Source organism: Periplaneta americana, chromosome 15, assembly GCF_040183065.1.
Source record: "Periplaneta americana isolate PAMFEO1 chromosome 15, P.americana_PAMFEO1_priV1, whole genome shotgun sequence".
In the NCBI taxonomy this organism is placed as follows: Eukaryota; Metazoa; Arthropoda; class Insecta; order Blattodea; family Blattidae; genus Periplaneta; species Periplaneta americana.
The window spans coordinates 139,760,837-139,775,424 of NC_091131.1; the positions used below are offsets into that span (position 1 = coordinate 139,760,837).

Genomic DNA, 14,588 nt, shown 5'->3' on the forward strand with positions numbered 1-14,588 from the left:
GAATGGACTATAGCTGAAGCTGTAATTGTTCGTAAATCAATACATTGATATTGGAGTGTAGGCTTTCACGGCCGGCGTCAATAGTAGAAAAGTTTTCCGGGCTATGAGGCCGTGGTCTGTTGGTTGTGAGACCAAACGTTTCGTTCACTGCTGCGGTGAACATCTTCAGTGGTGTCTATTGCTGGTGCGGCTGGTTCTACTGCGTGTGCCGATTACAGTCTGCGCTCGAAAAATCGAAGGAGAATTGGGAGGAAAATTTAAAAGGTACGCAAAACGCGTCCTTGCAAGGGGTTGGGGGCTGTACAAAACTAAATATGTGAGCTCCAAGCCTGTTGGCCACTAGTCTCACTCCGGGTTACGCTGCTCCCCTGAAGGAGCTCTAGAAAATTTTGAAGGGGAAGCCGAAATTGGACGTAACCTCTTAGGTACCACATACGCGAGGGGGACTGAGACTGATCAATTGATCACGGAACGGGGCGAGGAGGAGTTGGCTGGTGTGTGCCGTTTGGATGGCAAGACGCCGTCATCTGTTGTTCGATGACAAAGCAGGTGAAGGCCGTCGGAAGAAGCGCCGTGAAATCTAAACTGCAATTTGAGAGGTCCCTGTCCTTTCAATTTGCGACTTATTGAGTGACCTCGTATGTTTAATATACTATTAATATTATCTGAAATAGGGCATACATAATTTATAAGAAAGGTGGAATATATATGGGGAAGGGCATATAGGTCCGTGGCCCATTTCTTATAGGGCTCATCCCGACATTTGTCTTACGCCTGAGGAAAACCACGGAATACCTTAGGCAGGATGAGTTGTCTCATATAAGAGACTAGCCAATTTGGCTATTATGTTGGAGGTCATGAGCCTTGTTGATTTGTCTCAATTTCGAGACCAGCCATTTGGCTATATGATGGCTCAATTGCGAAGAGGGGGGAGAGATGTGATTGTTAATTAGGGGGATTCATGGGGATATGAGAGCAGGTCCGTGGCCCATTTCTTTTAGGGCTCATCCCGACATTTGTCTTAGCGCCTTAGGAAAACCACGGAAAAACCTTAGGCAGGATGAGTTGTCTCAATATCAGAGACTAGCCAGTTGGCTCTTAGGTTGAATGACTCTATGAATCGATGGATATATACTAGCCAATTGGCTCTATTAGATTTCCATCGATCAACAAAAGTAGATAAGGTTATGGAGGGATTTTGTTTAGCCCAGTTAAGACAAGGTCATTTTACAGCGGTTGCACTATCCAAGGAGTCTCATGGAGTTGAGTCGTAGCTACCAAAACCTGGGAGTAGCGCCAGCCTCCCTGTCCTCCTGTCTCAATAGTATAGCTAATGGACCTGTCTGGTGTCTACGCCGTAACCTAGGATCATACTGGCCGAGGCCAGATATGAGCGGGTTGGGGTTAGCACGAGCTTCCGCATACAGGTTCCTAGCCAGTCGAGCAATGAACTCGTCTATGGTTGGCAACTCTAGTTCATCATGGAACTTTCTTCTCGAGGCGACTCGGGGGAGATGGGTAATGAGTCGAATCACCTGGTTTTGGACAACTTGGAGTTTACGGAGATGGGACACTGCCGCAAACCCCCATGCGGGTGCGGCATAGGTAATGACAGAGCGAATGAGGGCCTTATACATGGTAAGTCCTACCCTCAGGTTGTCAGGAGTTAAGGCCGCCAGAATGGGATAGTGTTTCCCTGGCCACAATTCCTCCTCATAAGTAACTACTTATGGGGAACATCATTCCATCACAGTGGCGCCTCAAATGGCAAACATCGAACTCTTGGGGGACTAAATAGAACATAATGCGTTTTTGACCATAGTTGGGTGCTTGGACCATAGTTATGGGAAATGACGGTACCGGTAATTGCAGAACTGTACCTTTGGTGCTCAATATATTTACAGGGATTTTGACTGTCACAGATTCTTAAACCGTAACGATCAGTAGTTCTGCCAATGACCGCCTTCTATTGAATACCAACTGTAGATTTTTAAGCGACTTAATTTATACGTCTCGCCTTCGTGGCAACAGCATTTTGTCCCGGCGTATGTAATATTTAAACTATCAGTAGTAAAAGCGACTGAGTCTTAACAATATAACCAGGCAACGTTGAATAGTGCAAATGGATCATGCTATTCTGGGCTGCTAAAAGCAGCACCCCCCATGAACCAAGTCACAAGAAAAGATGTATAACCTGGGTTTCAGAGCTGTAACATCTGTAGTCAACATAGGCCTGCACGAAGATGAAGGCACTTGCGCAAAATTTTCCAGTCTCTTTGTTGCGGTATTTCAAGTTCTCCCCTGACAAGTGGTAAGAATTTTTGTGGGACGCGGAAGAACGATTACAGAATGACTCTCCTTTCTCTACCGATACTTCTATGTTTACAGACAGAACCAGAGTGTGAATTCAGATTTCTGATGAGGGGAAATAGAGAATGCCATACATAAAATTATTATTCTCATTCGATATGGCTCAACGCTTGGTCGCACTGAGTTGCTTGTCTTGCATCTTGATCATAATAATAATTATTATATCCCTGAACAGGCTTAAGATAATATGTATAGTTCCAAAGTTATTGATTGTTACCAGCTTACTGATGATGATAATACAGAAATATTATTTTCTTTGCTTACTTTGTACTTTATAAAGTACATATAGGCTACTCGTATTAAAACAATTATATTTTGTGAGGTTGGGACAGAAGTTATCCCTGTCAGGGATATTAATATGAATTTATGAGAGGGGGGATAACTTTCCAACAGGGGGGGAAATCCTCCCAGCTCCCCGTTAATTCGCACCCTGGACAGAACCATCAATAGGGATGGAACTTCGGACACCGAATGTATGAAGTTAACTACTTCGCGTGTTATACAAGTCGTGTTGTTTACATCAACTCAGAGTAGTACAGGGACCTCTAGTGATCACTGCTATACTTGGAACGAAATATTGGTCTGTATAGTTAGGTGAATAAAACAAATACAGTAGATTATAACACATTTGCGAAAGCGACTTACCGCATTCTCTTCGTTGTAGAAAATGGCGATAGATATTTAATAAAAATGAATTGTGTAGTTTAAGTGTCACTAATTTTGTTGCAATGTACAACTGTGTATATTCGTAAATTGTGAAATATAAACCTGTTCGATTGTCACTGAAACAATGTTTCTTTTGGCATCACACGATGTTAGGGGTGAGAATTTGAAATAGTTTATATTTAGGCCTACTATAAAGTTGTTGTGTTTTATCTTGGGTCTGTTTCACTATTTAATTCATACTGTAATCACAATCTTTCCAATATGCAGGATTGGTTTTCTTCAAGAACACTCTTCTGTTTTAGTTTAACCTTTTTATTTTCATCAATAGCTGGTCGTACAGAGTTTAAAATTATTTCATAACACGAGGGTAAGTATTGGAATCGGCCATTTTCTAGGCGTATATTTTTCAATCAAATGTTTACGATCTGGATTCTCAAGATTATGGAACGGAATATTTGCACATATCAATATAATATACAAGTCATAATAAATAGTGAACTGATCCGAAATTGAATCACTAAACAAATTCAGATGTTCGATGTGTCTTTTAGAGACAAAATGTTTTTGTAAATCACGACGATTTTAACTTGTATGTCCAAATTACATATTTTATACCATAATACGGTGGTTCCCAAAGTGGAGGGTCGTATAAAGAGATGAATGGGATCGCGAAATGATTTACAAAACAAAAAATGCCTTATTAACATATATTTATTTTGTATTTAGAAACATAAACAAATTTGAACATGAAAATTTAAAACATTTTTCAGCAGTAATAAAGTAAAAATGATGAATGTGATAACTGTGCCTGTTTTTTCAGAACGTAGCCTCTCAAATCTGAACTATGTAGGCCTAGGGCTATTAAAACACACACACAGTGATATCATTTTCAAATCAGAGATTTCTCGCTTTTGTTTTGATGGCAATCATAAACGAGAAACTCAATTTACATCAATACGAGGTTGCAAATGTTATAAAAAAAATATAAGATCTTGTTATGCAGAATTAATTGACGCTCTGCGAAAAATGATCTAGTTTCAACATTCCATCTTATTTTTCCTTCATATATTTTTTTTTAAATTTCAGCCAGTTGAACACAACGGATTCAATATCCACCTGTGACTGTCGTAATTGTTTTGAGTTTCTTCCGGAAAATTCTCAGAAGTCGTTGTTTGAAGTAGTACTTCTGGTGGTAACTTAACACTGATTTCGAGTAAAATTTTATTGCAGTTGTTTACCATTTTACAGGTATTTATATTTTTAAATGGAGTCAGAACCGGTAAGGTACCGTAGTTTCCCCTAACTATGGTCCACATTTTTCACACTTTTCTTTGTATATTCAGTATTATTCATCCAGATTAAGTGAAATTTTGGTTTCGGACTCTTGTAAGTTTATATTAAATAAATATTGACATATGTGTTTGAAATTATTTAATTACAAGTGTTGAAAAAATAATAAGCATTGGTACATAGTTGTATTCTGAGTTGCCCAACTATGGTCCACTCATATATTCATGCTTGAAAGCATGAATGGACTATAGCTGGAGCTGTAATTATTCGTAAATCAATACATTGAGTTTCTAATTTAAGGGTAGAAACATAATCTAGCAGAGAAATATTAAAAATAAATAAAAAATTCATGGAATCTTTTTATTAATACACATTACATAAACACTAAATAAACAAGTGAAATCTGAAAGTCATTTTTCTGCAATAATGAACAACTACACTCATGGGCAAAAAAAACCGGGCCACCTAAAGTTTCTCAATTTTTTATGAGCCGAGAATCAGAAAATCCTTTATGAAATGAAGAAAACATTGCTTCCCAGAAAAAAAAAAACTTATAAATTATATCAATTTTCTTCCAAAAGTTCAACCGATTTTGTGGCCACCCAGATGTTGATAATAGCTGGTATTGCCTCCCAGTGACTGTATGACTGTTACCATTCGCCGATTCAACCCTTCGATCAGATTCTGGATGTCAGTCTGGTCGATTCTACTCCATTATTTACTTAGAACATTTCGGAGCTGCTGCAAGTTGCTGTGAGGAGTTAGACGACTTCTAACTCGCTTCCCTAGCATTCTCCACACATGTTCAATAGGGTTTATGTCAGGACTTCTTGCTGGCAATGTCATCCTATTCAATCCAACGTCGTGAAGGAACTCATCCAAGATTCTTGTAGCATGACGGCAAGCATTGTTATGCATTAACAGAACTTTTCACCAATAAGTGGGGCATATGGTACCACATGTTAAATTAGACCTTCGATGTATCTTGGAGCAGTCAAAGCACCTCCATTAATGAACACAAGTTCTGCGTGAGCTTCATACGAAATGCCACCCCATACCATTACTGATCCACCTTGGAAACTCACACGTGAACTGAAGTTACATGAAGAAAAACGTTCTCCTTCACATCTTCACACTCTTTCACGTCCATCTGTAAACTAAATCTCGATTCATCTGTGAAGAACACTCGTCGCCACTCCCCCAGGTTCCAATTAGCATGATTGTGAGCAAAACGTAATCGTTCAACATGATGTTGCTGGAGCAATTCTGGGCCTTTAGCTGGTCTTCTGGAATCAGCCCACATTCATCCAGACGTTCTCTTACAGTTCTTTCACTCACATTAACTTGTCTTATTTTCCGGAAGGCTCTTCTGGTCTCAATAGCTGTGGCATGGCGATCTCTTAATGTGTTTAGGACAATAAAATGGCCGTCACGAGGCGAAGTTACTCGTTTTCTCCCTGAACCGGGTCTCCTGGAATAATCTCCTGTCTCTCTAAAGCGATGGTACACTCGTTGTACGGTCGATCGAGGAATCCCAAGAACTGCAGCCACATAACGCTGACTATTCCCATCTTCTATCATTGCAACCACTTTTGCTGAATCGGTAGGACTTAGTGACATTTGTATACAATGAAGTACTCCAATACTGCCTCAAAAGAGCTTACCAGTCTGTAGACATCTTCAGCTTAGCTCGAAATGAGTCTGAGAAGTTTACACACAATATTACAAGAAGAACGAATCTTCTTTTCAGATCATTGTTGGCTATTACGTATTCAGTATTACATTGTTACGTATCACAAAATAAATGAATAACTAAATGAACCTCAGCACACCTACAATTATTTAAAAAATCCTACAATTTTAAAAATTTTTAAAGAAAATGTAGTTGGCCCGATTTTTTCGCAAGTGAGTGTATATTAAAGAACAAAAATACGGTATCAAAATAAACAAATTCTTAGCAAAATATTATGCAAATAAATTCACTGAGAATGTTTAATTATCGTACTGAGAACTACATTTATTAGGCTTATTTCGATCCTTTGAATCTCCACTTCTCTTGTAAATCTGAAATTGAAAATAGATCTCTCTTTTTCGAGACGCATTTGGGGTCTTCAATTTGTTTTATTATGTTTTCCTTTCTATAGAATATATTGTATTCCATTTCTCGCCACCTTAGTAATTGCCGCTTCTTACAATACATGAAACAACAGCTCCATTGTTCTTCACTTCCTAAACTTTCCCTGGCCAAAATTCCTCTTCATAAGTAACTATCATATAACTATGTGCCTTTAGCATTAATTTAACAGATTTCATCTTCTTTTCCATATCTGTCTCACTGTCCATAAATATGGAGAGAACAACGGAAACATCATAATCTGTATCCAATTCAATTTCATCGCTCTCATAGTGACTTACAGGGACGGTTGTATTCCTTCTACCCTGAAGTTTTCGTTTTACTGGACCATCATTGATGCTGGAACAGCTTGTTTCTTTGTTTACTTGACTATAATGTTAAACGGTGTTCTAGAATATACTGAGTTACCGTATTTGCAGAAGTAAATAATCACATTTATCACATTTTATTGAAACAAATATTTCAAAATGAAATACAACTATGGTCCACGAAAAATTGTGGTACATAGTTGAGGACTGACTTCTAGCCTTGAGGTTAAACATTTTTCACGCAGAGTCCTTAACCTCTGCCAGTCTAATTATTACGTGAAAGTAAACAGGTTTAATTGTACAAAGAATCACATATCTATAACGTACCAGGTCTACAGAGGAGAGCTTATTAAAACAGACAATCACAAACTGAATGATTTTGTGTCTTCACACATTCAATAGAACGATGCACACTGACCTTGTTAAGCATCCATATCATTGCCACGTGTAATGGTAGATAGAAGCATCTATGGGGAACATAATTCCATCGCATTGGCGCCTTAAATGGCAAACACCGAACTCTTGGGGGACTAAGCAGTACATAATGCGTTTTGGACCATAGTTGGGTGCCTGAACCATAGTTATGGGAAATTACGGTAGTGCGAACAAAAGATTGTGTCAATTCAGATAATCTCAATAGTAGAATTTATTTAAGTGAACCAAATTCTAATTACGAAATTGAACAATTGTTTGGTTGCAGCAAGTACAGGAGGGCTGCTTGGTTTATTCATCGGCTTCAGTTTCATCAGCGCGGTGGAGATCATGTACTTCGCAACAATTCGACTATGGACGAGTTTGATTAAAGGTCGACGCAGAGAAGAAGAAACTTCTCCACCATTCGTCAGTCACGTACGCAACAGCAACATGGTGGACAATTACCCTTTCATGAAGTGAATAACAGGGGCGGCTTTAAGGGTAGAGCCCTCGTGCCATGGTACTGCCTAAATAAAATGTAATGATATCTTATTTTCAACTGTACATTCAGAGCTCTATAAGATCACAAATTTTATAAAAGAAATTCGGGTTTTCCATGGAGTGATTTGAGCAGAACATCGATTGAACCGCCGCGCCATCTCAGAATGGCCGTTCGCCCTCTCATAATCTGCTGTATAGCTGTACATATTATGAACTATGTTATTCGAGACAACTCCCAACCCAACGAGTTAGAAAGAGAATTTCTAACTCGTTGTCCCAACCAACTCTGTAAAGGCATGCGCAGAAGTGTTTTGTAATGCATTGGACGGCCGACGGAGCTTCACGGGGATGCAAAGGACAAGGGGAAAGATCTTATGCGTATCATTCAGTTGACAACTCGATTCGAAATAACAGCACTAAATAAGGAATATTTGTTCCATGCCAAGTTCAACTTTCTTGTCGGCAAATACGTTATTCAAAAGAGCGTAAGGAAAACAGTGCGGTATCTGGAGTAATATATGCATGTAATTGGGCTGTGTTGATGAATAACAACTTATAAATAAAATAAATACTCCATTATAAAATCACTTTCTTCATCATATGAAGATAAACAGAAAGTAAATACATATGGAAAAACTAACTCTAGATTTGAAGATAAACATGGAAATAAAGAATGTTAAAATGTTTATTCAAAAAACAAATAGATTTGTTGATATGATTTAAAAATTCTTTCTTCTGTTTTCCTTGTGTGCTTTTTGGTTGTAACTGGCATTAGTCTAAGAAAAGTGTGATGGATTTAGTTTATATCTGGAGCAAAATCCTCAATTTTAGCCAGGAAATCATTGAACTCTTTGCTGAAAAGGCAGGAAAATAGAATTCAAGTATAGAACAGTTCAGAAAACTTCAAAGTTTCGTGAATTTACATTATTTTATTACTAGGTCAATTACTATTACTATTATTATTATTATTATCATTATAATTATTAGTATAAAATATTCACGATATGAAAGGATACATTATTGTTACATTTCGTTTTTAACTTGAATTTCCTGGCACTGCTCAGACAAGTGGCTTCAGCCGTCACTGGTGTGGTGAATACAAACAAGCATTTTCGGAGGACTTTCATATATTTATAAGATCGCTCTTGGCTTTAAGTTTGAATAATCATAAATATATTATGCGACCAAGCTTCCAGCCATATCGGCGAAATATTGAAATAAACAACTTATCTTGACAACACAAAGATATGTAACATCAAGTCTGTCAAACTATGAGAATTAGTAATGTTATATCCTTTAAATAATAATAATAATAATAATAATAATAATAATAATAATAATAATAATAATCGCAATGCAACGGAACCGTAACATTCAAAAGGAAAGTTATTATAAGCAATCATTTCTAAATCCGGGAGATTATCGTGAGCTAATTGTGGGTGACTCGCGCATGGAAGCATAGGAGGAGTTATAGTGGGGCGTGGGGGGGCACTGCCCCCCAAACTTGCCTCAACTCTTTTTTTTTCCTATTAACGTTAGAAAACATTGAATTCGAAAGATCCTTTTTGCTTTTGTTCATGATTAAGTTTCTATGCTTAAATTGATGAATTAATATCTTCAGATCATGTGTCTGTACTGTATAACCTTTATTTTAAATTTCTGAATGTATAAGAATTGCTTTACCTCATTTTAGAAATGGAAGCACCGTAATGTTTCTTTTGTAACAGCCTGTACTCATGTGTTAGAAGTCTGCAGGTGTTCAGGCCTCCACTTGGATGAATGACATACTGCACAACAATGCAGAAAAAAAGGTGATCCCGGTATAATGTGTAAACTTAAAGACGAGATTAAATAAAATAATAATTAAAGTTTATGTTGTGCCCATTTCTGACACCAATTTTTTGTTATACTAATTCTGACACCAATATTTATTATACTATTTGACACCATAATTTATTGTTATACTATATCTGACACCAAAAGTTACTGTTGAGCTCTATCATATCTGACACCAGTAATTTGTCGTGCTACTTGCCACGACAAGGGCGGATGGCTTATCTTTGAGATAATCACGAGTTATAATCTTTATCAAAATAACACAAACGAATCAGACACTGCGTTATACTTTATAAACTGTTCTTTTTTATGGATAGGAGGGATTCCTACTATGAATGTGATCTCAGGCTTTCGGAATAATCACAAGTGTAGAAATTCACTATTACTAAGTTTATTAATAAAACATCAAGTTACTACAAATAGATTATTAAATATTGAGATTGAATGATTTGGAAAGTATGAAAATTTATGTTAATTCTGAAGTAACAAGATAACTAGTTAAATGAAAAGTTTAAAGAATGATCTGATGATTTTACTTACAATAAATAGTAGGGCGAACCCTAATGCTGGTCCCAGTTGATGCCATAATCTGGATTTCTTCCTGGACGTCGGGAGCGCTACTCCATGACCGCTGTCTTGACCAATAACTAATGACCGCGTTTTGTACATTTCATGTCCTTTTATAAATTCTCGAACAGCGTCCTTTGTGACGTAACAGAGTGACGCTAATTTACCCGCGAATCCTCTAAAAAGACGATATTGCATTCACTAAACACCACGCTTCTGATTCTTAACCATAATTTTAAATCGGCGTTTTCGGTCGTTACTTAGAACAATATGGATTTAAGGAACTTTCACGACTGAATCTGTTTTTGACTTGACCAATGGAAATTCAGAGTTTCGGAATCATCGCCAATTAAAATGTCTCACGAGAGACGCTATATCTTCGCTATAAGTCAGCTGTTGCTAAGGCTGAGTTCGCGATAAAATTGCAAGCGTACGCATGCCTGCATGTTCAAGGATTGGACTGTGCTGACGTTAACTAAGCTGTAATCTGTACTCTGTCGAAACAGGAAGCGAGCTCTTTCGCATGTAAGGCATGTATGCATGTATTAATAATACGATTTCATTACTTTAAAATAAAGTGAAAATATATTGCTTATCATAATCCTTGGGCACAACATTTACATTTCATAAGATATCTTCAGGAAGATAAAATTCACATAAAAAAGTTTATGTTAGCATGTTACGTAGTTTTATTGATGTATGCATGCAGTGCCGGATTTAGGCCTAGGCAACGTAGGCAGTTGCCTAAGGCTGCAATTTCCAGGGGGCGCATTTTTTTCTCTCCTTCTCTTCCTTTTTTATTTCTTTTTTTTCCATTTTCATTTTACAGTGAAATTTGTTTTTAAAACATTTGTTGGTAAATCTTTTCTGAAGTTTGTTCTTGAACACCTTGTGGAAGTCGGAATTCGCATTGTCGCGGTCGCGGCGAAAGTAAATTGAAAGTGTGCAGCTGCATAATTACATTGTAATATTATACATACTATGAAACTGCTTAAATTTAACTGCTTGTATAAACAAGAATGCATTATTGAACATCATATTGGATATGTGTTTCTTATTTATTGTTATGAATAGTAACCAGTAACCACAACTATCAGTTGCATTTCCAATATACTGGCTGGTGCAGCCTGCCTCCGTTTGAATGCGAATGCGATATTTTGACTGCTTGAAATTCCACTATCGTATTCTGCCGTTCGTATCATAATGAAATGAGTAAACAGCTGTAACAATGGACAAATGCAATAATCGATTGTTGGCCTCCTTCCTGTCGGTATTTCATCAGTCATCAGTCGAATTGTACGTGTGTGTTCGCATTCTGCAAAATGACAAAATGACAAGAAAGAGTGAAAGTCACCGGCGTAGCTCAGTCGGATAAGGTGCTTTCCTGTAGATCCGGAGTTGCACTCGGATGCGGGTTCGATTCCCGCTTGGGCTGATTACCTGGTTTGGTTTTTTCCGAGGTTTTCCCCAAACGTAAGGCAAATGTCAGGTAATCTATGGCGAATCCTCGGCTTCATCTCGCAAAATATCATCTCGCTATCACCAATTTCATCGACGCTAAATAACCTCGTAGTTGATACAGCGTCGTTAAAGAACCAAGTAAAAAAAAAAGATAGAGTGGAAATTGTGTAAGTGTATGTGAGAACAGATTCGATTAAGGAAACCCGCAAAATTTTCAGGACAAATTTCCGGAAAGAGGACAACCGGCAAAGAGAGCAATACAGGGTTTGGTTAAAAAATGGCGCGTTATGGAAATTGTGCAAGTGTATCTGAATGTGATTAGACGTGCACAGCTGTGTTTGATGATGAACATCTTCTATAAAAGGCGAGTCCTTTTCAGCACTTCGCTTATGTATTTTTCTTCTGTATTTACTCTATGCTCTATTTACTCAAATTTTAATTAAAACATCATATTCTAGTTCATGGAATTGCTTTTTGAACACCTGTCAGGTTGCGTAACTTGGCTTAACCCATGACATATTATAGTAAATATTGTAACTATGCTGTTGTAAAATTGCCAGTTAATATGTAATGTATTTATTATTATTATTATTATTATTATTATTATTATTATTATTATTAATGTATCACCAACAAGCAATGCTTAAAAATAAACCACAGCTTGGCGTTTACAAATCAATTTTGTTTCAACAATGAATAAGTTTGAATATATATATTTTTTTTGCATCGAGTCTCATGTGTTTCGTCAGATCGACTTTGATAACAACAATAATGCTTTCTCTGTGAAGAAAGTGCCAAAGAAATCTTTATAATTCATCAGATGTATGTATTTTGATTCCAGTGATTGTTTTCTTAATTGTAACATTTCAATTAAAACTAATTTAAACTAAACACGACCTGTATAACAGCTGCTCATAAACTGTTTGTGGGAGTTGGGGGGCGGCAAATTTTAGCACTGCCTAGGGGCCGCATTATATGTAAATCCGGCCCTGTATACGTGTGTTTCTGTACGAGAGAGAAAAAGAGGGAGATTGTTTTAAGTTATGCCCTATTACGTATAATTTGTAGTAGACCTACAGTTCAAGCCCTATACAACTCGGTCCGCAACATCGCGGATATGGGTGTAACACTGTAAAAAAAATGCCCCCTGAAAATACCTTTATTAAATGATCACATTCCGATATACTGTACCACAGTCAAGCTATAATGGGAGGAGGAGGTAAATAATGTCCTCCATAACCCCGTTATATGGGGATTATAATATATTACAATATAACCATATTATGGTTTTGATTTGCCCTCCCCCACAAGGAAACGGTTCTCTCTCCACCTATATATGGTAGTTGGTAGATCCGTAATCCCACACACTAGATCTAATCATAAACCGACAGCAGTGACCTGCTTGCGATAATACGACTCGTCTTTTGGACGCATAATACAGAATAATGAATATGAACAATTAATTAATTAATTCATTTAGTTTTCACTGCAAACCCAGCTTTCTCCAGTCTTTTCTATTTTCTGCCTTCCTCTTTGTTTCCTCGTATGATCCATATATTTTAATGTCGTCTATCACCTGATATCTTCTTCTATCCCGAATTCTTCTCCTGTTCACCATTCCTTTCAGTGCAACTTTCAGTACGCAGATTCTTCTCAGCCAGTGACCCAACCAGTGCCTTTTCCTCTTCTTGATCAGTTTCAGCATCATTCTTTCTTCACCCACTCTTTCCAACACAGTATCATTTCTTATTCTATCTGCCCACTTCACACCTTCCATTCTTCTCCATATCCACATTTCAAATGCTTCTAATTCACTTCTCTTCACTTCGTCGTAATGTCCATGTTTCTGCTCCATACAAGCACTTCATTAGTATCTTCGTTATTATTTTTCCATAGGTCCGCAGAAGATGCTCCTTTTTCTATTAAAAGCTTTCTTAGCCATTGCTATCCTCCTTTCGACTTCCTGGCAGCAGCTCATGTACTGCTTATAGTACACCTCAAATATTTGACGCTGTCCACTTGCTCTACTGCATCATTTAGAATTCACAAGTTTATCTTATTTATTTTTCTTTCTATGACAATGATCGTCTTATTTACATTTATCTTCATTCCTTATTGCTCACAGAGTCATTTAGCTCCAGTAGCATAACCTTTAGTATCATTTCCTGTTCTGCTAACAACGCCGTATCATCTTATGCACTTTATTCTTCTTATATGCACAGTATAGTTACAAAATTTATTGGCGGACTCGGCAGTAGACTATAGTTTAACTGCGTATAAAAATGCCATTATGTTGACATGCACCTGAATTACAATAATTATAGAGCAGTGTTCTATTTATTACGTAACTCGTATGTGAGATTTCTTTATCAAATGCAAATGAAATTTGCATGGACTAGACAGTACAAGAAGCACTCCTTTATCCAGCAGGAATCTTATGGCGTAAAATATATATTCAGGCAGCGGTTCCCAAACTTTTTCAGCAACGGAGCCCTTTTTGAAGCAAAAGTTTCTCGTGGAGCCCCAAGAAATGTTTACTTTTTAGTTTTATCTGTCTACGTTCTATGAAGCATATTTCACACGATACATAAACGGAAGTATGTATGTATGTATGTATGTATGTATGTATGTATGTATGTATGTATGTATGTATGTATGTATGTATGTATGTATGTATGTATGTATGTAATAAAGGAAACAATAGTAAAAAAGTACTGGATACAATTTATTTAAATCTACAAAATGATATTAACAAGTAGTTAAGATATTTAATAAATGTTACAATGTTACATGTACACCCGAAATTAATGTGAAGAATGTGCCTGATTCTTGCGACAGAGTTTGTCAATGTCCGGTGTCATAGAAGTCAGTTGAAGACGTATATCGTCTTCTGTGTCCAAATAAGTTCGATATTTTGTTTTTGTAGCCGTGTACCTCGAAAAGGTCGTTTCACTGAGGTACACAGAATCAGTGAGAGAAATTTAGCTTTTGAACTTAATATCAAAAGATCCTCCCCTAACTTAGCCCAAAATTCGGGAAAT

General features: G+C 37.2%; 1 protein-coding gene across 2 annotated transcripts in view; it reads left to right on the top strand.

Annotated features, from left to right (window-relative positions):
* Positions 1-12,162, top strand: part of LOC138715404 (pickpocket protein 28-like) — a 196,643-nt gene extending 184,481 nt beyond the window's left edge. For both annotated transcript variants that reach the window (XM_069848266.1, XM_069848267.1), the window contains one exon: positions 7,469-12,162. In XM_069848266.1, coding sequence (XP_069704367.1) covers positions 7,469-7,662 — 194 coding nt within the window. In that variant the 3' untranslated portion in view covers positions 7,663-12,162. The remainder of the gene's footprint in view (positions 1-7,468) is intronic.
* Positions 12,163-14,588: the final 2,426 nt, after the last annotated feature.